Raw genomic sequence first — 25,670 nt, 5'->3', positions numbered from 1 at the left:
TAAAAGCGTGAGCATAAGACCTGAAACCATAATACTCTTGGGAGAAAACACAGGTGGTAATTTCCATGACTTTGGTCTTGACAATAATTTTTTGGATTTGATAGCAAAAGCAATGACCACAAAAGCAAAAACAAACAGGCAGAACTATAGCAAACCAACAAGCTTCTGCACAGCAGAGGAAACCATCAACAGAATTGTAAGGTAATCTATGGAATGGGAGAAAATATTTGCAAATCATATATCTTTAAGGGGTTAACATCCAAAATATATAAAGAACTCATACAATTCAATAACAACAAATAAACAGTTGGATTAAAAATGGGCAGGAGATCTGAATAGACCTTTTGGATTTTCCAAAGAAGATATACAAATGGCCAACAGGTACATGAAAAGATGCTCAAAATCACTAACCACCAGGGAAATGCAAATCCAAACTATAATGAGATCTCATCTCGCACCTGTTAGAATTGCTGTTATCAAAATGACGAGATATAACACAAGCGGGTGAGATTGTAGAGAAAGGGGAACACTTGTGCACTGCTGGTGGGAATGTAAATTGGTGCTGCAGCTACTATGGAAAACCAGATGGAGGTTCCTCAAAATTTATCCACCAATTCCATTTCTAGGTATTTATCTGAAGAAAATGAAAATACTGACTCAAAACCTATACACACCCTCATCTTCACTGCAGGATTATTTATAATAGCCAAGATATTAAAACAACCTAAGTCTCCATCAATGGATGAATGGATAAAGAAATTATGATATTCATATGTATAATGGATAAAGAAATCACGATATTCATATATATAATGCATGCACACACACAGCAGAATATTATTCAGCCATGAAAAAATGAAATCCTGCTACTTGCAACAACACGGATGGATCCTGAGGGCATTGTGCTAACTGAAATGAATGAGACAGAGCTGGATAGATACTGTAGAGTTCTCGAAAACAAACAAAACATAGATACAGAGAACAGATGGGTGGTGACTAGAAGTTGGGCAAAATGGTTGAAGGGAGTCAAAAGGTACAAAATTCTACTTTAAAAAATAAATAAGTCATAGGTTTGTAATGAACTGCATGGTAACTATAGTTAATAGTACTGTATTGCATATTTGAAAGCTGCTAAGAGACCGGATCTTAAAAGTTCTCATCATAAGAGAAAAAAGAAATCTATAGCAATGTATCTTGATGATGTCAACTAGATTTATTGTGTTGTTCATTTTGCAATAGACACAAATATTGCATCACTATGTTGTACACCTGAAACTAACATAAGATATATGTATGCAATTTACCTTAATAAAAAATAATGTTATCAGTGCTCTGATGAGGTTTTTTTGTAGTACAAAATGATGAGGAGAATGGGAAACACCGCCAGACCTTCTGACAGGGACACCATGTGTAGTATGCAAACTGCAGTCATGTGTGGTGGTCCTGTTTCCTTGCTCGGAAGCTTAGCACTCAAAAAAAAAAATCAAACTCAAGTTCATACCTTATAAATTTAAAACAGATAAAATAGTGCTTAACACATTAAAGCCTGAATATAAAGACCTTTCCAGTCTTTTCCTTGTAGGTTAAAATAAAACTGTACTTATTCATAATGGAAATTCAGTAGACTGGCAAAACAGTATGATCATCTAGATAGAAGTTCTGAGGGGCTAGCTATTTCTACCCTCATAGTTACAGGAAAGAAATTGAGAATAAGAAAGTTTGAAAAATCTTTGTGAGATAACCCAGTATAAATTTAAAGCAAAGAACCCAGTTCAAAGCCCATGCCCCTTCTTGAATATACAATGTTGTCTTACATTCACATTACTACTTTACTATACCTACATCATAATTTCTTAAAACAAGTTGAACTACTCCTGGGAGAAAGGGAAAACTAGGATAAACCCTCAGTGTCATTCCACTAAGATATGCTGGTAAGATCCGTTTAAGTTCATAACAACTGAAGGAACAGCTTCCCCCGAGGGCCCACTTTGCCTTGTATAGGCAGAAAATGGAATCTGTACACCACAAGCTACTAGAGGGCAGAGACCTCACCATTTGGATGAGTAAATGTAGGAAGTTTGAACCCACACATTTTCATATATTCATATGGACAATGGTTCTTATTGCTCTTTATTTCGATAATACAGAGATGTTGCCTGGCACATATGTGCAATTAATAAATATTTATTGAATGATTAAGTCATAAGTGCACAAAGTTTCCATCACAGTCCTTCTTGCATCTAAGTGTCCATATGAATATATGAAAATGTATGAGTTCAAACTTCCTACATTTACTCATCCAAATGGTGAGGTCTATAGAAATGAGAATGACTACAAGTTGAGGAGAGTGATCTAGATTCTCCAAGAAAGGAAAACATCCCTGCCCCCATTTCTCTGTGTTCTGGAGAATGAACTACTTGCGTAAGCAGAGAGACCCATCAGGCTCGTGATACTGGGTTCTAAGAACCTACCTTGTGTCAGGCAATTTGCATATACAATAAACATAAATGGCATAGAAACTGGGGTACAACCACTGGCTTGCTCAAGGTCACACGCACTTACAGAGGCAGGACAGGAATCCCAACCAGATTTCCTTGATTCCAGGATTCATGCTTTTCCCACTGCAGCACAACACTTTTCAAGATAACTATATCCTGTTAAAACCGCAGTCAATTTAAGTAGCATTTAATCATGATTACAAATCTCATATAATGTCATTCTTTACTTGCACTGACATGATTGCTTTCAGTTCTTCCCTAATTCTTTCAGATGATCAGTCAATGTTACTTGGACAGTTAAAAAACACTTTTAAAATGTGGGATGATAATAATATGTTATTGAAGAGTTCAGTGATGTCTTCAAATTAAACAGCAATTTCTCAAAGAACTAACTGCCCACCAGATTTACAAGTGCCCTTCTAAAACTCATAAATGCTTCCTAAGCATACACAAATTAGCACGGCTGCTTTATGAGGTAGTAAGGTGCACTGTGCCATCAAGCACACACAGAGGTAGCATGCTGTAGATCCAATTCAACAGGATTCCTAAATGTTTAGCTCTGATCTGCATTTACAGCTCCCGTTTTAACACCTGTAAACGAACTGTGCAGAGACTTAAGCAAATAAACATGATAACCCCCAAAGATTTTTAATTTAGCAGCACAGTTCTAGAGAATGCAAAAGAGACACCATTACAGAACTAAAAGATGGTGTGGCTGGCGTCCCGACTAGTTAAGTTCTCCTTGAGACATTGCATTGGTAAAGTTCCTTCTGCTAGTACTACACTCAACACTCTGCAGAAAGTGCTACGTTGACATTGCTCAATGTGGGAACTGTTTCTACAGTACAAAAAAAAAATGCCTTGTGTGCTGCATTTCATTATGAATTTCAAGCTAGGTAAATAGAAGAGACTTTAATGCATACACTAGAGAAAATTCTGCTTTCTGCTCCAAACTGTTCTTCGCATAGACTTCACAGACCTCCACCCCTACTCCCTGGTCTCCAGAAGCTAGAAAGGAGGACTTTGCAGTTACCCAGCACTGGCTAGGAGCTGGCAGGGGCTAGGAGGGGAGGTAGAAAGTGGGAACAAAGAGCCATAAATGACTCTGCACCCTTCTATTCACTTTCCCACTCTGGGGTTAAGGTTGTACTGCCTGCTAACAGCATCACAGGAATAATAACAGAGGAATAACTGCTGACAGCAGCAGTGAACTTTGACTCTTAACTCCCACATACCCCACAGGCATCCCAACATGATGATCGTCACAGCAATGGCACTGCCGCCCTCTTAAAGAATTGTGCCCAAGCCTCTGATGGTATCAAGACCCTTCTGTGGTGCCTTTGAGTCTTGAAAGGGTGTAAAACAGCATGCAAAAGAGGCTTTTATTTGGATGTATGCTCTGGTGAATTCCTGGTCGATGTGAACTTTTGCCATGTCTCAGAATGCCTTTAGTAATGTCTTCTGCCTTTTTGGTCTCTAGTGATCTCTGACACCTAATACTGTAACTAACACAATGCATTTCTCTTCTGAATGTACACCAAAAAATGTTTTAACAAATATGGATGTGTAAACACCTAGAAACTACTAAATGTAATCTTGCTCAAGCAGACTGACTCCAAAAATGAATTTTCTTTGTATTATGTGAAAACTATGATACAGATTTACATAAATACTATGATTTTTTTCTTTTGTGATTCTGGATTTTGATCTGCTTCAGTGGAATGCAAACTATTTAAAAAATAATACTGTTAGGGTTGTTGGCTTTTGTTAAACTTTGGCAAATTAGTAAAATCTTTAATTACCTATAGAACTAGACCTTTAACATATGTTCTTTCTCCTCCAAATGAATGATTTAAGAAAATTTTGTTATTTTATAAGAACAATTCATAAATCTATTATATGTGCTTTAAGCAATTAACTAGACAAAATATTTTCAGTATGTCGGGACTATAAGGAAAAAAAAGGATTGCTTAACCGTTTCTCTTATCCCATATGGAGAGTTTCATAATATATGAACTACTGTGTACTTTATACTGCTAAGAAATTTGTGGCACCACATATAAATCAGCATAGCCATTTCAAAATCAAAAGTGGAAAAAAACATTGCATTAAATTAGTTCAATAAACAAATCACTGAGCACAAAAAATGGAAAATGAATTACTCTATTTTAAAATCTATTTTGTCTTTGCACATTTTAAATTAATCATATATATTTCATATTGGTTTCCTGTTACTATAAAATGTGTAAAGTTGGGACACCTGAGAGGTTCAGCGGTTGAGCGTCTGCCTTTGGCTCAGGGTGTGTGATCATGGGATCTGGGATCAAGTCCCACATATGGCTCCCTGAGGGGAGCCTGCTTCTCCCTCTGCCTATGTCTCTGCCTCTCTCTATGTGTCTTTCATGAATAAATAAATAAATCTTTAAAAAAAAGTGTGTAAAGTTGACTGATACAATGGCAGATTAACTAAAATAATTGACAGGAATCAAATATTTCTAAATTAATTGTTACATAGGATTTTTTACACACATATACACACAAAACTAGCATGCTACTTGTGTGTGTGTATACACAACTATCCATTTTAAAAGCTGATGGCATCACTGAACAACTGAATATGAGAGATTTCTAATAATATTCCTTTTAAAATATTTATGTTATTTAACAGACAATATTCCAAAACTATGAATATCATCTAACTCATCTTCAACTGCAAATGTGTTCACATGAATCCATTCGAGGATAACAAAAATATGCCTATTACAATGTACCCTGGCATAAAAGATGCACCAATAAATTTCTATAATTGAGGCAAATTTCAAGATCATCAACTGATAATATATGCACGTCAAGGTGAAATAATAACAATACTGCAGCTACTTATAAATTGCAATTTAGATTTACATGGTTGATCCTTGCTCTCTATATGATTTAAATAAGGTGATTCTGACATATACTAGTAAGAATATTAGCTAATATGTCTAGATGACCTTGACTTACCACCACCATTTTTATCAAATTATCTTTTCACATTAAAAAAATGAATTTTTAACAAAAGTGCTATATCACAATATAAAAAATAAATTATTCTTCCTCCTTTTTAATGCAACATTAATGGAGCATATATAACACTGTTACCTAGCTAAATTGTTTTTTAAATCCTCATTACATGTTTCTGTGTGCATATATGTGAGTGTGTGCTAATTAGATACATGTATTCAGTTCCATTAGCCCTTCTAAGACTATCAAATGTAGGCATTCATTTTCCATTTAACAATAAAAATCAAAATGCTTTAGAGATAAGGCAGAAAGTAACAAGGATAATTTATTGTCGTTTCGGTTATTTACCTTTTAAATCATATTGCACAAACACGAGTAGAAATAGAAAATTTCTAACTATACAAACTGCAGCATGTAAATATTTCCACTGGGCAAACTGTCAAGACAAACTGGATAGCATCAATGAAAGTAAGTCTGTACTTTTCTTTCTTGGCTACACAACTGGAAGGAGAAAATCTTAATACAAAAGACCTCTTCAGATAAAACCCACTTTTTCAGCCAAAGGCCATCTCCTCTCCCTTCCCCAAAGCACTTAGTCAGCCTATTTCTAGATATTATGAGGTTTTTTTCTGAAACAAAACCACTATTGGCTCTTCTATGTTCTTTACTCTTGTCTAAGGTCAAATTATTCAAAATTCAACTTTTTTAATGCAAAAAAGAGGTATGAATATCTAAAATTTTATTCAAAATTTACTTTTAAAAAATCGCCATCCAGAGATTTTATACAGATATTCAGAAAGACAGCACTAATGATTACATAACCTAGAATAAACAGAATATTTCCAAAATAGTGAGGTCAAATAAACTTTCCAAATTCCTACTTATGCCTTTACAAATGCATTGGAAATAATTCCACTGATAAAAGTAATCTAATTTTTGTAATACCAGTTAAAATTTCAAAAACTCCATTATCACAGCCCAAATTTCACTAACTTACGTGTATTTACTTTGTCAACCCCCAATATAAAAATATAGCTACGACGCACAATAGAGAAAAGGAAGAGTTCACAATAGAGAAAATGAAGAGTTCCCAGGTGTTTCCAACAGAAAAAACAAATCTGCTTTTTTCCCCCCATGGAAAAATACACGAACAAGATAACCATATTAAACTAAGGAATGGTAAAAAGTTCTGCATAAGTAATTCCAAACTCCCCATGAAACATACTAATCACATTTCAAAGACAGTAATATTTCCTCATCAAAAATGTTTTTAGCAGAGATTTATCATCTTTTGAAACGTCATACAAAATTTATCCCTTAATAATCACACAACTAACTTCATAGTTCATGGGGAGAGCAATTTATTAAAAAAGAGATATTCATTAACACACTTGGAAACTTCAGGTGATTTTTTTTCTTTTATCTAAAGATCTAATCATTGATATAAATTAGATAAATATTCTAGATAGATGTGTACTCTAGTTATATACTCTGGCAAATACCACACCAAGGTAAAACAGTAAGTCTGGAAATTTAAAACATCCAAATATTTCTTTCACAGCTCATATTGGTGTTTTATTATTGTCTTACCTCAATGATTTTGTCATGAATCTCCAGGCCATCTGCTCTGTCAGCAGGTCCATTTTCCAAAATTTTTGAAACATAAATTCCTTCCGCTGATGTTTCTTCCTTATTATTCTATAAAAAGTATAACCATTAGCAGTAAGAAAGATGTAAGCAAAATTTTAGTTGGATAAAGGACAATTTAGTAAATGTAATATTGCCAATCCTCCCTAAACATGCATCTCTCTCTAGTAGCTAGGGATTTGGCACTGAATTTTAACTTCCTTAATACCAAATAGTCATTAATCAAGATGGCAGCTTTAATGAATGAGTCCAGCCTCTCTGACAAGATTATCCATTTACTTCACGTTTTTGAATATACATAAAAAGCTATGAGGAAAGGGTATGTACAAGGTGATATTGACTGGCTCTGAAGTATTATTTATGAAATATCTTACTTCTAAAGAGATGGAGTAATTAAAAAGGGTTACAAGAAAACAAAAAAGTACATCCAGCCTCACGATATATTTGGTCTGAGATATGGTTATAGTTTTGAAAATATAATCTGGCCTCATGATATGACAGATTTGGAAATATAGTTCTGACTGTATTCACAGGGGAGACTAGGAGCTTGCTCAAGTGTAAGATCCCCAAAGATCAACTGTAACTGCAAGAGAACCCATTCAAGGCTAATCGGTACACATTTCCAGGTGCAATGAGCCTAATGATTAGTTAAACCTCAACCATATAACTGATATAATACAAATAGGACCTTTTAGCCAGTCATGGGAAAACAATTATGTTGCCAAACTTATCTAGGTAAAATGCCCAACATACTATAATAATAATTTCAAATGTCATTTTACTTCATGGCAGTTTAAATACAATTATTTCTCCTTAATTAACCTTCTTTAACATGAATCTGAAGAGCCTCTTAAAAATGTCCAGTGTGCTCTAAATGTCAAACACCTGAGTAGCATTTTATAAAAATATTCGTTAGGGGAAAAGAAAACAAAAAAGATACGATGAGAAGACTTCTACCTTTTCATAATAAATAGAGACTGTTCTAGAAACAGAAGCACAGCAGTCATTAGTTGCTAGGTTTTCAAAATACTAAACAGTAAGGGGGAAATATGTCATTGCCATCCTGACCTAAACACAGCATATGGCCAACAACTCTAAGACAGTTTCCTTGGACAACATCTGCAACGCAAGATGCAAGAATTTCACGGCAGTTTATTAAGAAAATTAAAGAACATGCTTCTTTTTTTTTTTAACTTTACCACTTTGTTCTAGTTATGGTGAAAATTAAATTGATGTAGTATCTAAAGGATATAAAAGAACTCTGCAACTACAGTAACTGGTTTAAGTTTACAACTCATGTATATTGAAAACAACTGGCATCAATAAACAAAATATTATTCATTCAGTTAAATTAAGGATTTGATTTGGGGAGCCAACAATATTGCAAATCAATTATCTTTAACATGGTATTTCTTCTATAATTGCGAAAACAATTATTCCTTATTTCAATTTATTTTAACTGTTCATTCCATCAACGTGCATTATAAACTGCCTGGTCTGTGTTAGCACCTAAAAATTAACAAACTGACTTTAATAATTAGAGGGTATAATCAGGCAATATAGTTATCTAATATTATCAAGTAGAAATTGCCCATTCATATTATTGTGAAAAAGGTTTAAGAAGTTTACCAATGGGGCTATACAATGTAAATAATATGTGAAACAAACTCTCCTTTTTTTCTAAAGTAGGAAAGAGGGATGAATTTGTTAGCTGTTGGGGTTTTTTGTTTTGTTTTTTTCACAAAAATGTAATTATGTACTGAGAATTTGCATTAAGGAATCTGATATTTGATCATAAGCATGCTATTAAAGATTAAATCACTTGTTTTCCTTATTCAAATCTACAAATGAAAGCTGTCTTCTATTATTTTACAAGCAAAGAGTGAGTTACGCATGAACAAAGTAGGTTACCTGATTTGGTCGACCTCCTATAATATTGAATCCCAATGTGTCATTTTCTCTTTCTAACACAATGGTGAATGGCTTATGTTCTCCATCCTAGACAAAAAGAGATAAAATAGTTTAAAAAAAAAAAAGGAAAGAAAAAATAAATGCTGTCACATACCTTAAAAAAAAAAAACTGTCCATAAATTTACATCTGAAAAGAAAAAACTTTTAACATTAAAGATGGCTGAATCTGGAAGATTAATCTCTTCCTAAATTCACCATGAAAATATGTATTTTTGGGACACCTGGGTGGCTCAGCAGTTTAGGGCTTGCCTTTGACCCAGGGTGTGATCCTGGAGACCTCGGATCAAGTCCCACATCAGGCTCCCTGCATGGAACCTGCTTCTCCCTTTGCCTCTGTCTCTGACTCTCTTTCTGTGTCTCTCATGAATAAATAAACAAAATAAAAAAAAAAGAAAGAAAATATGTATTTTTTAAATAGTGGTTTTGAGAAAAATTTTTTTTCAAAAATGTCTAAAGGGCTTCGTATTTTCACTCATCGGTCTCTTACTCTAATACATCATCTAATTCTGGCTTCATTGTAATTTAAAACAGATTTCTGGTAACCCTAAAGGTATCCTTATTTTTCTTTTTTTTACAGTTGAGTAAAACAAAGAATCTCATAATTATTTTATATAAAAATTTCACTTTGGAAAATCTTGAGAGATTGAAGTAATAGTGAGTTATTGATAAAATTCTTTCGGCAGTAATACCTGGATTGTTATTGTAAAGCAGGATCTGAGTTACAGTAATCCTAATTTTGAACAGCATTCTTATTTGGTTTTGCATAATTCTTCCAGAATTTTCAAAGGAAAGAATTTGTGTTAAATAAAACTGTACTTCTTCTGCTGGCAACCAGATAATAGCAAAATAAATAGTAATTATATCTACAACCTGTTTATTAACAAAGACCAGTTTAAATACAAGATGAAATCATGTCAGACTGGGTAAGGTTTTTTTTTTTTTTTTTTTTATGGCTGTGGCTATTATTAACTGTCCTAGGAAATTACATTTGGCAGTTGATGGTAAAATTCCATGAGCACCATCAGCACCAGTATCACCATCACCCCCTCTTCCTAGGAGTTTCTCCCAGGCAGTGCACACAGCAGCCCCTACTGGTAATGGGAACGCGTTTCTGAGGAGCATAGAGCAGCCTGACAGTCTGCAAATCATGAGCAGCTTTCCCTCACTTCTCCAAACATAGCTTGACTTGTTGCATGGACTTCTCGGTCATAGAATTCTAGCTGCTGCTCCTTTCCATCAACCATTGCTTCCCTACGACCTTGTAACATGACCTGATAACACAGAGCACATTTCTGTGCTCCTCTCTGGGTCTTCCCATTTTGCAAATTCACCTGGCTATGAACAGGATACAGAAAGGATGAGGGGTAGCATCCAGTTTTTTAACAAGCAGTGTGCCTCCCTTTAAGTGGAAACGTTTTAGCTACTCACACTTCAGTTTTTTTGGGTTTTTTCTGTTTGTTTGGTTGGTTGGTTTGGTTTGGTTTGGAAGGTTCAAGGACAGAAGCTCCTAAACTCCATGCCTGGGCTGGAGGCAGTGCAAAGCAGTCCCAAATGGGAATCATCCCGTGTTGCTCCTCCCCAGGACGCTGAAGAATGAAAACAGCTCCTTGAATGGAGCGCAAGTTCTGCTGAATCCCTGCTCACCATGGCAGCGACCAACAATGTCAAACAGTGCGCAGAGGTCCTCAGAAGAGAAGGAACAGCTTTATAAACAAGCCTCTTCACACGGGTGCTGCAAAGAGGCTTGTTTATTCAGTCTGAAAGCGGGCAGTCCCCCAGCACAGCTCGGGGCCAGAAGCTTCGACAAAGAAGGGAAACAGCCGCTGCCCAGGGGCTCACAGGGCTAGTCTGACCGCAGATGGATGTGGCTGCTCCCAGACCTGGTCCCCCAAGCACCCCCCACAACACACACACACACACACCACCAGCACCACCAGCACCACCAGCACCACCAGCACCACCCGCACCAGCACCACCAGCACCACCAGCACCACCAGCACCACCAGCACCACCAGCACCACCCGCACCAGCACCACCAGCACCACCAGCACCACCAGCACCACCAGCACCACCCGCACCAGCACCACCAGCACCACCAGCACCACCAGCACCACCAGCACCACCAGCACCACCCGCACCAGCACCACCAGCACCACCAGCACCACCAGCACCACCCGCACCAGCACCACCAGCACCACCAGCACCACCAGCACCACCGGCACCAGCACCACCAGCACCACCCGCACCAGCACCACCAGCACCACCACCACCACCACCACCACCAGTGATGAAATCCCAAGGCAGCAAAGGATTCTTCAGGGAAGGGTCAGGCTAATGAAAACTCTGCAGGTCCAAGAAATCCCATCTGTTAATCTCTCAACACAAGGTTTTCCTGGTTTCCACAACCCGGACAGCCCCTGCACTGAGTCGAAAGGGGCCCATATGGGTAGCCTGGCGGGGAAACTAAGTCATTGGGAGCTAAAGGTGCAGGACCAGGCCTCAGGGATGATGCTGGGGCATCAGCAGTGGGGAGGCAGGGTCGGAGAGGTCCTCACCTCCCGGCTTTGGTTTCTGATTGGCTTCAGGCACAGGGCAAGGGCACCAAAAAAAAAAGAAAAAGAAAGAAATCGCAAAGAGAGGGTAGGACAGGAGATGGGGAGCAAGGGTCGGGGTGGAAAAGTGAGTTTTCCTAATCCTTCCTTCTCCACCGAAAAGTTGGGGCCGATTCTCCCTAATTCGATCCAACCCTAATTCAAGCGGAAAGGGCGCAACCCTTGGCAAGTGCGGTGCTAAGGCACCGGCAGGCACCGGTCAGGGCGGGCGCCCCGCCCTCCAGGAGCCGGATCCCTCCGCGCTTACCCGGCCGCGGCCGCCGCCCAGCTCCAGCTCCAGCTCCCCGGCGAAGGTGCGGACGTGAGCCATGTACTGCGCGAACTTCTCCCGGTACCCGCGGGCCGCGAGCTGCACCTCGCCCTGCAGCGCCCGGAGCTGCGCCCGCAGAGCCCTCTCGCGCCGCCTCCAGGCCAGGACTCGCGCCCCGCGCCCGCTCCCGCCCGGCGGCCCCCCGCGCGCGCCCCCGCCCCGGCCGGGCCCGGGCCCCGGCGCCGCGCCGCAGCCCCCCCGCGCGGGCAGCTCCCCGCCGCCGCGGCCGCCGGGCCCCGAGACGCAGCCCCGCGGGCGGCGCCGGGCCCCGCGCTCGACGTGCGCCGCCAGCTCGTGCAGCCGGGCCGAGCGGCCGCAGCCCGGGACGCGCGGCTGCTGCACGAGGCTGCGCGCAGGCGGCGCCCGGGGCAGCTCGCCCGGCGCGGGGGGCTGGCGCTGCAGCGGGCCCCGGCGCCGCCGCGCCACCCAGGGCAGCAGGCAGGCGGCGCAGAAGACGTGCCCGCGCGGCGTGCACAGCGGCTCCCCCGGCACCTGGCCGCACAGTTTGCACTTGGAGTCCGGGCCCACCGCTTCGGCGGAGCGCTCCGGGGCAAAGCCCATAGTCGGGAGGGGGAGGAGGAGCAGCGAATCCGAGGCCACTTTCTCGGAGCCCCGGGCTCCCCCTGGGACGCCTTTCCCGCGGCAGGGGTCAGGCTCGGAGGGGAGGAGGCGGCGGAGGAGGGAGGGGGCGCGGTCCTGGAGTTTGGCTTGAAGTTTGCAGGCTCCGGCTGGGTCCGCGGGCTGCGCCGTATTGATGCTAATAGACGCCGCCTCAAGGGACGCGCGCGCGCGCGCACACACGCACCGCCTCCGCCTCTTTTGCGGCTCTGCAATGTAGATTCCTTCCAATTTTGTCCTCCAGGAGCTGAGACCTGCCGACCGTGGCCCCGTGGGCGAGGCAGAGCTGATGACGGGCGCGGCGCGGAGGGCCAGAAGCAACTTTTCGTTGCATCCGCGCGTCAGCTGGCGGGGAGCGAGGGCGCCGCCCGTCGGGTTTGCGCTAAACGCGCATCGCCCGCATCCCGCGGAGCCTCCCTAAAGGTGTCTGAAATCCACGCGGTTCCGTTCTCCCAAGTCAGCTTAAAGCCCTGAATGGGCAGCTAAGGGGCTGCCACCTTAGGGGCGCGCGGTGAGGGATCCCCAGAGCCAGGCTTCTCAGATCACGACCCCGAAACCAGGTGAGCGTAGCGAGGCGGCGGGATGCCCGACCGCGAGGATGGGGGAAGGCCGGGGCTCGCCTCGCCCTAGGACGCCCCCCTCGCAGAACTTGAACCGCCCTTCAAGGCCTCCTACCGCGGAGGACGCCCCATTCTCCTCGCGGTCAGCCTCCAGGCTGCACTCAGCACACCATCCCTCTTCTAATTCCGCAGGTATTTTACCTCTGGGAATGGGAATGCGACCCTTTGGGCACCTGGCGAGAAGAATCAGAGGATTGTGAAGGAAAGCGGGGAAATGGCAATATCTTACTTACCCTGAATATACACAGTTTAGATCAAAACTACCCCTTCCTGCATTTGACTCCTCAGAGTATGTGGATGCCAGGCCCTGCTGAAAACATGCAAGCCCTCCCTCCTCAGCTTCCTTCCCCATCTTCTGAACCTGAGGGATGCACGGCCACCCCGTCACCTGGATGCACACCACTCACCATTATCCTGAAGCTCATTCCCCTTGCTTAGGCTGGGCTTCCTAAATTAATCATTGATGATTCCTCGCTGCCAGGTGAGCGTTGTTTCCAGAAAGCTGTGTGCCTTTGTATTGTATGTATGGCACCAAAGGCATCAGTTAAAACGCATGAACAAGGCTCCAGGTTTTGTCCTTTAAATCCTTGGTGCTCACCGAAGAATTGGCAAATAATAATAATCATTGTTATTATCATTTATTTAGTAGCCGCCAGTAATAGAGGCTACTAAGAACCTTCTGAGGCTTCTTTCTAGATGAAAGATGAGATTTCATTAGAGCCTTTCAATAGTGAGTGAGGATCCTGGAGTGACTTGCCAGATACTTGATATGCTTTTAAATGGGTTTAAAAATAAGATGCTATGTTTTGTATTCTATACATGCAGATATATAATAAAGTAACAGTTGCCACAATGCTCCAAACTTCCTCCTCCCCTTTGGCCTATCGTTTGCCAGGTAAATAAACAAATGATAAATTCCTGAATAACTAAGAAATTTAACATTAACAGTGTGAACATATTCTTGTGAATTGCATAGACCAGGTAAAGCAGAATGTTATGGAACTTATTCAGATAATTCTGGGCAGAAGGGATCTATTCATCATCTTTTTTTTTTTAGCTATGGAAAAAACTATGACTTATAGCTATGATTTTATAGCTAGGGCTTGACATTTATTGTTTCTCGATAAACATAATGGCATTTGAAAAAGAAAACAAGAGATGGAGTCTAAAAAGTATTCTATTGAGGTATGAAGAAAATGAGGCTTGCAGCTACTTGAAAAGAAAAAAAATAAAACAATAGTTAATATGATGTCCTTGATCCACCCATGTAACTCTTGTAGCAAAAGTAAGGAACATGAGCAGATTATGGTTTGGGTAATTCCAGGATGTATAACATTTTGATTGTGGAAGAGAAGATGGATGTCAAAAACCTTGTCCACAGAGAATCGCAAGTTTAAAAAATGAGAACATGTGAAGTGAGGCCAAGTAATGAAGTAGGCCAAAAAGGAGCTTAGGAAAATCTTTTACATGAGAAAATGCAAGCTTCAGCACTTCCAAAATAGTGATGTACCAGGAGAAAAACATTATAGAAGTCCAACACTAAGGGATGGATACGCCCAAGTGAGACTCATGGACTCTTCCCATATGAAAATGCTGTGCATGATAAATCTGTGATAGCCCTTGAGCCAAACGGTATTTCACTTCCCAGACTATAAAGAGCATTCTATATATTAGGAAATTTGTGATAGCTTGGAAAAGTTAGAGTGAGAGGAGAACATGGAACCTAATTAGATTGAGTTAATTAGCTTAGGTAAAGCAAAGAAAGCACTTGGAATAAGTTTAAAATATGCCCACGTATTTCAGGAAAGCAGATCTAGTAACATTCAAATGTCTTTTGGCAAATGAGACAAATTAGCACGTTGCATCATAAGGTTGGGCATATCCTTATGTTTTTCCCTGATGATAATTTTCTTTTAAGAATCCCTGGCTAGTGAAAATTGCATACTGAATAGCACCACGAGGAAAAGCAGGAAGGTAAGCTCTGTCTTCCTTCTTGTTGGGCAACACCAACTTCTAGCTGTCCTGCAGATTGGGGCCAACACCAGGCCTGTCACTTTGCTTCGGAATGGATCTGAGCAAATGCTTTTGCCAATCAAGAGACAAGGGAAAGAATACATATCCTTAGCTCATCCCAAAGCCAAGGACCATGGCATAACTCAAAATATCTATAAGTAGTATTTGGTTGAGTATTTTCAGCATAGAGACTAGTTTTTACTTGGATCCACTGTCATATATATGTGAAAACAGATAAAAAAAACTAACTTGCAATATTCCTTGAGCCAATTCCTAGCAATAATGAAACTAGAGTGCCTGTGGGAGTTGCCAGTGAGAGGAGGCAGCATTCCAACCTAGCTCTGAGTCATCCCTACTTCCAAGATGAATAGGGAATCTGAGAGCTACTGATTGTTAAGTCAAATGCTAACAGATCTGGTATTGAAATGTTATATTCCAAGACTCAGAAAGGATTAGAGAGGTGAAAAAGGAGAAAGAGATCGTTTTTTCCCATCCCACATATAGATAATACTTCACAGAAACTCATTTGTAATTTTTTTCATGTTGTCTCATGCTTTTGATTAAGAATCATAAAATCAGGAAGAAATTTAGGGAAATTTTGAAGAAATTCAAAGAAATTCTTGAATAAATAATTTTATTTCATACATGTTCATATAATATAGCATAAGTTGGTGCTTTTAACATGAGAATATTTTTTAAATTTTCTAAGAACTTGAAATCTCATCATTTATATATTTTTTCCCCTGAATCTCTGGTCATATATCGTGAATTAGTATTATAATCTATAATTATGTAGATTATATTAGTATAATAGTATACATTTTTCCAAAGGGACCTAAATTTAAGCTATAGTGAAATAAGATTATTCTAGTAGAAGAGGCAGAAATATGCAGCTAGTTCAGGCCAAAATAGTGACTACGGGATACATTTCTGTGTGTTATTGAAGTTAACATTCATTTTTGTTCTTATCATGATATATTTTTATGTCATAATCTAGGATCAGAATTGAAACTAGTAGCATAAATAAATGTGTTCATAAAGCATGAGATAATAACAGGGTCAGCTTGAGAATATTTAAACATTCTGAACTTGATAAAAAGAGTAAGAGATGCTAAGTTGACCCTTGAACAACACAGGAGTTAGGGGTTCCAACCCCCACACAGTTGCAAATCCACATATAGCTTTTGACTCCCAAATACTTAACTATTAGGAGCCTGCAATTGACAGGAAGCTTTACCCGTACTATAAGCAGTTGATTAACACAGACTTACAAAAAAGTAAAATAGAGAAAATAAAATGTTATTTAGAAAATCATAAGGAAGAGAAACTACGTTTACAGCCCTATAGAAAATTCACATATAAGTGGACCCATGTGGTTCAAACCAGTGTTGTTCAAGGATCAACTGTATTTGAAAACTTATTAAAACAAGACAGTTATTTTTACAAAATAAACCGATATCATGCCAGAGAAAGACATAATATGGGTTTGGTTCTAGGTTTTACTTTTTGGAAAATATGCAGTTAAACCCAGAGAACATAGAGCAACGCCAATCCTTAATAATCCCTGTTTGCTGACACCGAATCCATTAGGAATTGTTTGCTATTATTTTGCTTTTCAATGATTTTTGGCAAAATGGAGAAGGGGCAGCACAACAGTACCAAATGCCATTTTTTTTCCAAATGCCATTTTTAAGAGGAATAAAATAATGTGAGCAGAACTATTGTGTACATCAAAATACAGTGTTTTAGAGTAATTATACAGTGTCTGTGGGAATGAATTATCTGACAAAGCCCAAGGAAGACTCTGAAGAAAACCAAGTTAAAATGAGATACTAAATTAAAAATTGTGGCAACTTTCACATCTACAACAGACTGACTGTCTAGAGTCCCTAAGACATTACTTGGGGTAACATTACTATCCTACTTAAGAGAGGCCTGTTGTGAGAGATGCTTTGTACAGGAGGCCACATTAAATCCTGCATTTAATTAACCCTGATTTTGTGCTATATCTTTGTGGATCACAGTCACTGACAATGAGGGAAGGTATCAAGAACAGCTATAGTAGCTAATACGTAATAGCTCTTTCTATGTGACAGACACATCAGTATGCTCTTTACACGTACAATATATTCAATTCTCCAATGATCATCTTGGGTAGTTATTACTATCCCCACAATTTACCCAAATTTACACAAATAGAAAGAGGCAGAACCATGGATTAAACCAAAATCTGCCTCATTAAAGAACTCTCACTCTTAAACAGTACTCTATAAAGAGCTTTTCCCCTGCATCTACATTGAATTATTTTAAAATAAAATGCACCATTGAAACTGATAATGTGAATGAAAACTACAATTGTGTCTATTTGAATTCCACTGTTTAAAGGCTACCACTTTTTTGTTATCCTTACTCTAAGGAGGAAAGTTCTAGGATCATATTTATTAGAAGTTCTAGGATCATATTTATTAGAAGTCTTAGAATTAGAAGTCAATTGATATGAATGTGAATATTGACCTTATTGTTCTTTGTAATGCCAATGGGGTTATATTTTTAGATCATTTTATCCTAGGTAACTGATCTCAAATAGCAGAGAGGGCTTTTTCTTTTTCTTTTTTTTTTCAAGCAGCTGAGAGTTTTCTGTATAATAGACAAATTGCCTTAATTTCTTGAGTCCTGGCTTAATAAATCAATCACTATATATTTTGGTTGAAACCTTATTTTGTGTTTGGGTCTTCAATGAAGATTTTACATGATTTTAATATCTTCCAGATATTTCTCAGAGCTTCTGGAGATTTCTTTTTTTTTTAAGATTTTATTTATTTATTCATAGAGACACACAGAGAGAGAGAGAGAGAGAGGCAGAGACACAGGCAGAGGGAGAAGCAGGCTCCATGCAGGGAGCCCGACGTGGGACTCGATCCTGGGTCTCCAGGATCACACCCCGGGCTGCAAGCGGTGCTAAACCACTGAGCCACCCGGGCTGCCCCCTTTTTTTTTAAAGATTTTATTTAGCTCTGGAGATTTCAACAAAATTTTGAATATGGTCAGTTTATTAAATCAATTTGTTGCTTAGTGAAAGCTCCCAATATATTGGTCAAAATATCCACAGTACGTTTTGAATGTCTTAATGACCATTTATAATTATAGCACAATATGATTGTATACTACAGCATAAAATGTTAAGCAAGTTTAAATTCTAAGTTCCCAAATTCAGAGTATCCTAAACTTTATTAAGTGTAAAGCAAATCCCAGCATTGCCACCAACTGGCTGCTTAGTCTTGACAAGTTTAGTTAACCTTTTAGCCACTTAGTTTCTCATCACCTGTAAAATGAGAATAATGATTACTCCTCCCACATTGGATTGTTGTGAAATTGAGGTAATAAATGTGACATAGAACCTGAAAGCACAGTTAATATTATGTGTTTGCCCTCGTTGTTGCACTCCAGAAATATTTTATCAAATTATACATAGATAGCAGTGTATGAGTACACATGTCCCACCACACTGAATGTCCTCCCTCCAAAAAACAAAACAAAACAAAACAAAAGAAAGAAAGAAACCTCATCGTGTTATTGTAATCTGCACTTCTTTGTTTACCAGTGAAATTGGATGTTTTTTAATGTTTATTAACTACAGGTTATTAACTACAAGTATTCCCTCATGGGATTTACTCTTCACATTTTTTTAAAAGATTTTATTTATTTATTAGAGACACAGAGAGAGAGAGAGAGAGAGAGGCAGAGACACAGGCAGAAGGAGAAGCAGGCTCCATGCAGGGAGCCTGACGTGGGACTCGATCACGGGACTCCATGGTCACACCCTGGGCTGAAGGCGGCGCTAAACCGCTAAGCCACTGGGGCTGCCCACTCTTCACATTTTAATCATAATATTTGAGGATTTTTTGCAACTGATATGTGAGCCTTTATCTATTAAGTATACTAATTTTTATCAGCCTATATATAACATTAAGTTCTGTTTTTAACCATCTATCTTTGAAAGTTGAAGAAGAGCATATTTTATTCTTTGCAAGAGGATTTTAAAACATAGGTGATCGATTACCACTCTTATTGAAAAGAGAAGAAATGAGTCTTGTTTTGTACATATCCCACCACATCCATTAAATAAATATGTATTCTTGTTTTGTGCTAAAGAGAAGAGTGTTCCATTGAATCCAACTTTGAACATGAACTAGGGAAACCACTTTCTTCCTTCTAGAAATTTCCATCTGGTTTATTGAAACCCCCAAGAAAAATCTTTCATTTATTTTGCAAATCTTGTTCACCAGTTCTGTGATATCACTTACCTTTATTTGCTATGTGCTATGCTAAAATTGTACTTTTCACGAAGAACATTTTTTTACGCAACTTTGTATTCACAATGCAGTATTCAGCAAATGTTTATTTAATGTCAAATAAATATGATAGTTTAAATTATGTGCAATTTTGGTTCATAGTTAAGGTTATGATTAAAGTATTCATTTGCAGAGTCATTCCACAACTGCACACCACGTTTCTGATTGTAATAGAGAGGTTGATTAATTCCACTCGTGCTTCTTGTCCACCTCCTTGCTCCATGTTGCTTGCTCCCATTAGATCCATAATTGCCATTCAAGTTACAAGCCTTTTGGAGTAACTGTTTTCCCTCAATCCTTTCAGACTCAGTTCCTTTCTTTTAAAAATAATTTTGATCATAGTTGCTTATCGTTTTAGCCTTACTTTTAGCTGTTTTCACAATGCAATGCCCTCCTATGTAATCCCTCTTCTATTTCCAAGAATCCTTATCATACATATAAATGTTCCTAGGAAAACTTTTTAGCCTCTGTCATTCCAAGTTAACCTGATTTTCCTGTGGCAACTGAATTCTCCCTCAAGAAACTCAGGAAAAACAAAGTCATTCATCCTCCTAATCACTAAGATCTTAGAACTAGAAAAAGGGATGATACTAATTCAAGGTCTGTTTTCAGACACATGAATACAACTTTCAGCAATTCACCCCACCAAAAATTCTATTCAGACTGGTCTAAACAATGGGTTGGGGTCTAGAGCTGGGTTATGCTTGGGTTCATCCAGTGGCTTCAGGATGCCCCCAATGACTTAGATTGTGCCCTATTATGACCTTGGCTGGCTTCTGAGGCTGGTTCTCCTATGGCTGAAGGATGGGTGCCACTAACTTTCAGTGCTTTGTGCTTCCTCATACATGTTGAATGGTCAGGGAGGTAGTTTTCCCAGAAAAAACAAGCAAAGAACTTCTCCAGAATCCGTCTCCCAACCCTATCCCCTACCCCCAAACCTTAATTTGCATTGTCCATAATTGCACGTTAGAGCATTCCAGAACCGGTCACCAGCAAAGGTCATTTCATTACATTGATGGAGTCAGACTGATCAAGACCCACAGCTGAAGCTGGGATGTACTCAGCTTCTGGGTAAATCAGGTTTTGACAGAGAGAAACAAATATCTGAACAAAAGTATAGTCCTCTTTGGTAAAAGAATAGGTAATAATTAATTGCTTACCATGTCCCAAAAGCTGTTCTAAGCTTTAAATGTATAGGGGCACCTGAGTGGCTCAGCCGGTTAAGTTTCTGGCTTTGGCTCACGTTATGGTCTCAGGGTCCTGGGATTGAGGTCCCAAGGGGAATCTGCTTGTCCCTCTGCCCCTTCACTCATGCTCCCTTTCTCTCTCAAATAAATAAAATCTTTTTAAAAATGTATTTTAGTCTTTTACAAGTCAAAACAACTCTAGGATGCAGGCATTATTATTGTCATCATCTTTGCTTTACAGACAAGGAGACCTAGAGAGTTTGGGTGACTTGCTCAAGATTTCAGAGTTCTTAAGAGGCAACATTGGGATTCTTACTTGGACATTTAGCTTTAGAGACTCTGTTCTTAACCAGTAAGCCAAACTATCGTTATGCTATCTACCACACCATCTTTTTTTCTTTTTTTTTTTTTTGGAAGTCCTATGTGAAGACTAAGACTTTGTACTTAATGCTTAATGTAGTCCCTGAACTGAATCCTAGCTCCTTTTCTCTACCGGTTATGCAATCTTGTGGGAAATGATTCCACCTTTCCAAACATTAATTTTTGTACCTGTAGAATGGGCAGTTAATAACTCTATACAGTGATTGTGTGAAGAATAATAAAATAATAAAAATAGTGCCTATTTCTCTGACACATAGGAGGTATTTAATAAAGTGGCAGCTCTTTTTGTTTTCTCTGGGGAAACAATTTATGTTAGGGCATTTGTAAGTGTAAAATGTAACATAATCATAAAATTTTTGAGTTATTCTATAAATCATACAATATCTAGTCCCTGTTAAAATGCTATGAAATAAAATTCATTTAAGATGTTTTTCCTAAAATCTGACCCACATCAATAAATATGGATAAAACTAAATACTGCATGTATCATTTCTCAGAACTGCCATTTTTAGTTAAATAGTCTCAAAGAACATTGTATATAAAAGCACCTTAAACATTAGATTTCTTCTTGACTTTGCTCACTGTTATAAAATGTAACCTGCCCCTAAATGTTGGTACAAAACCAGATTTTCAAATTAACATGGGTCTTGCCAAAATACTAAGCAATACAAGCCAACAATTCTGGAGAACAATCTGGTAACACTTATGCCCCAGCAAACCTCCCGCCTAGGAGCCTTTTCCACAGGTTGATCCTGGAGGTTTGGTGCAGCTTTGTCTGGGGGCCAGGGAGTTATGGGAAACCTAGGTGTTCATCTCTAGGAGAGAGATGAAAAGTGTGGTAGGAATCGCCTATGGGCTAGGCAGTAGGCAGAAGCAATGATCTACATATACCTATAGCACACAGTTGGGCCCAACACCACACACTGATGTAAAAATAATTAGAAGCATATATCTAGCAGAGTACCATTTTTTATAATTTAAAACCAGGTACATTCATAAAATAACGTACATTTTTCAAGGATGCACACATATATATCCAAAAACATATATTAAATGCATTAGAGCAAGTGACTCTGGAAGGAAAGAAATGGCAGTGGGGAGTGGGAATTAAAACAACAACAAAGGAGGAGGAGAAAACAAAAGGGAATTGCACAGACTAATGATGGTAGTGTATCATGAACTGAGGACTATGATTAATTCAATTCTCTGTTTCCAATGAAAAGAGAAGAGAAAAAAGAAAAGAAAAACAAGAAACGAAGAGAAGGGGAAAGACAGGAGAGGAGGGAAAAGGAAGGAAAGAACCACAGGGAAGTCTCACTTCATGCATAGCCATTTAACAACTTCTCTTTTAATCTTTTCATAGTAGTTCTAATTCAATTTGCATGCCTGCATATCACCAAAGCATATTTCCCAAAGATGACTGCATTAATTATACCTACTTACAGTAGATTCATATAATGACTACAGAGACATTTAGGTATTGATTGTTTTAATCCATACTTAAATGAAAACCAGGAAAAACAAATAGGCTCTCCACCTGACTTCATCCTCTATTAAGTCTGCTGAACATTCTCTATGAGAGAATAGTTTCTATAGCTATTTATCAGTTCTATTTTCTATAGCCACAGAGAGCTCCTAAATAATAAAAATTACAGTACCTTTATGTGTGCATACTTGTAGTGGTACACAAAAATTATACAAATTACTTCACTTTTTAATTTTTCTACTATGGGTAGTCTAGCTACATAAAGGCATACATAAAATATTAAGAGAAGCTGAGAGAGAAAGAATACAGACATACAGGACATCCCTTTGGGCTGTGGAGATACCCTAAGCCTCCAAGATCCAGGGCAGAGACTGGAGGATTTGGGGGAGAAGCGTGAAAGGAGAGAGAATTGACAACGTAGGGAATTGGCTTCCACACAAATATTGCAAGAGTTAACATTGACCCATGACTACCCAAATTATCTAACCCTGGTTTCCAGCACAGATATTGGGAAAGGAGAATAAGCATACCTCATTTTATTGTGCTTCACAGATAGTGTGTTTTCTACTAATTTAAGGTCTGTGGTAACCCTGGGTCAATCAAATCTATTGGTGCCATTTTTCCAATATTTGCTCACTTCACGTTTCTGCATCACATTTTGATAATCCTCCCATATTTCAAACTTTTTCATTATTACTATATTTGTTATCATGATCTGTGACCATTGATTATCACTTGCTGGAAGCTCAGATGATGGTTAGCATTTTGGGGGCAATAAATGGCAATTTGGCTTCTTTAAATTAGGATACGTACATTATTCTTTAGATGTAATGTTATTGTACACATACTAGGCTACAGTATATTGTAAACATAATTTTTATATGCACTGTTAAATAAAAATTTTATTTGACTTGTTTTATCTTGATATTCCCTTTATGGCAGTGATCTGAAACCAAACCCGTAATATCTCCAAGGTATGTGTGTATTCAGTAAAGGATGTTAGTAAAATCACTTGCATATTTGGAACAAAATACATTTCGATTTTAACCAATCTCCACTTGCCTGGATGAGTCCCACATGTATTAAATAATTAACTATTGAAATTTCTGGAAATCAGTCTGAAGAAACTAGAAAAAAAATCTCAGTAGGTTTGGCTACATTACTTTTTAAAGTTCTGGATATTAACAATAAAATAGAGCCAAAAATAAGTAATATGCAGGTTATATATTTAGGAAAATAACTAAATTTCTAACAAGCATTTACAGGAAAGACATACGGATAACTAAGAAATAAAGGTTGATTTCATTAAGTCAAAGACATGCTAAATAGAGGAGCAACAAGGGAACAATATTTACCTAATGAATTAACAAAGGTTAACTTGTGATTGAAAGAAAATAAATGTCTAGATACCTGTGTTTGTATGTTCACAGGTCTATATGTCTTTCACATATCTGTTGTTCACTAGTGGATTTTACATACCCTGTTATGGGAAAATATTACCTTTTTTGAGGATATAAGAATCACTTTTATAATTCTAATTTCTATCCAAAATTTTATGTAGATAACACACACACAAAGAGAATATAATCAACCTACACATATATGGTCATGTGATTTGTCACAAAGTTTACACTACAGTACAATGGGAAAGGGTAGTCTTTTTTACTAGATCATTCTGGGCCAGTTCAATAGAAATATGGAAAAATATCACGATCTCTATCTTATACCATACACAGTATTTTAAGTGTGAAAGTGTTCTAAAGGTAAAAGGTATTCTACATATAAAAGATAAAACAATAAAGATCACAGGGAAAAATGTAGAAGAATATCTCATTATTTTAGAACTGGCTAAAACTTATTAAATGATATAAAAAGTGATAAGTATAAAATTTGAAATTTGGCAAACTGGGTGATCCCTGGAAGGGTATGTGGATTCATAGGTTTTGCTTCAAAATTAGATAATCTAAAGCATGTTTGTATACTGATTAGTATGATCCACTGGAGATGGAGAATGTGATGATATAGGAGGAAAAAAAGCACTGAAGAAGTGGGTATTCATGTCCTTGAGTGTTGGCATGTTGGCTGCTCTAGAGATTGCTTCTAAGCGATAGAATATGACAAAGTTGCTAGGTTGTCACTTACATGATTACGTTACATAATACTGTGACTTCTGTTTTGCTAGCAGACTCTCTGGCTGTGGCTCTGATAGAGCAAGCACCATACTGAGGAGACCCCTGTGGCTGGGATCTGAGGATGGATTTTGTCCATGAGTCAGCAAGGAACTGAGTCTTGGAGTCTGACAGCCCTAAAAGAACTCATTCCTGCCATTATCGGGATCTTGGAAAAAGTCACCTTGGAAACACATCCTTTCCCAGTTGAGTCTTCAGATGAGAACCCAACCCTAGATGACACCTTAATTACAGCTTTGGGAAAGACCCTGAAGCAGAGACCACCCCAGTTGGGACATGCCTGGATATGTGATGCACAGAAACTATGAGATAATAAACGTGTACTGTTTTAAGCTGCTAACTTTGGGAGCAATTTTCAACTAACATAAGAAGAAAAAATTTAAAAATATGGTACAACACAAGTTGTTCAGTAAATTTGGAAATAGAACCATAAGAGGGCTCCTATTTGTCTATGTTTTCTAAATAAAATATTCAGCAATGTGATCTAATGACAGTAACGATAAGGGGGCAGGTATATACCAGTTTGAGGAGCAAAGGGGTGGTTTGCAATAGTGATTTTGGAGAATGGAGAAGTAAATATCCTGGGCAAGCGTAATAGTCTCAAAAGCTAGGGACTGCCCTTTGAGATTCAGTGTAGCACGGGGTTTGAGAACACAGACTATAGAACCAGACCACTATATTAGTATTCTAGGACTATCCCAAGAAACTACCATAAAGTGGGTAACTTACAATGGAAATGTATTCTCTCATAGTTCTGGAGATCAGAGTTCTGAAATCAAAGTGTCA

The 25,670-nt window shown here is 38.7% G+C and overlaps 1 protein-coding gene across 1 annotated transcript in view; it reads right to left on the bottom strand.

The window, feature by feature from the left end:
• The window catches only part of PDZRN4 (PDZ domain containing ring finger 4), a 356,417-nt gene extending 343,746 nt beyond the window's left edge, over positions 1-12,671 (bottom strand). Inside the window, exons 1-3 of the mRNA XM_041736199.1 lie at positions 11,976-12,671; positions 9,057-9,143; positions 7,089-7,196 (exon numbers count right to left, since the gene is read on the bottom strand). Coding sequence (XP_041592133.1) covers positions 7,089-7,196; positions 9,057-9,143; positions 11,976-12,599 — 819 coding nt within the window. The 5' untranslated portion in view covers positions 12,600-12,671. The remainder of the gene's footprint in view (positions 1-7,088; positions 7,197-9,056; positions 9,144-11,975) is intronic.
• Positions 12,672-25,670: the final 12,999 nt, after the last annotated feature.

This window comes from Vulpes lagopus, chromosome 21, assembly GCF_018345385.1.
Source record: "Vulpes lagopus strain Blue_001 chromosome 21, ASM1834538v1, whole genome shotgun sequence".
Classification (NCBI taxonomy): Eukaryota; Metazoa; Chordata; class Mammalia; order Carnivora; family Canidae; genus Vulpes; species Vulpes lagopus.
This window is presented reverse-complemented; position numbering and strand designations above follow the sequence as displayed.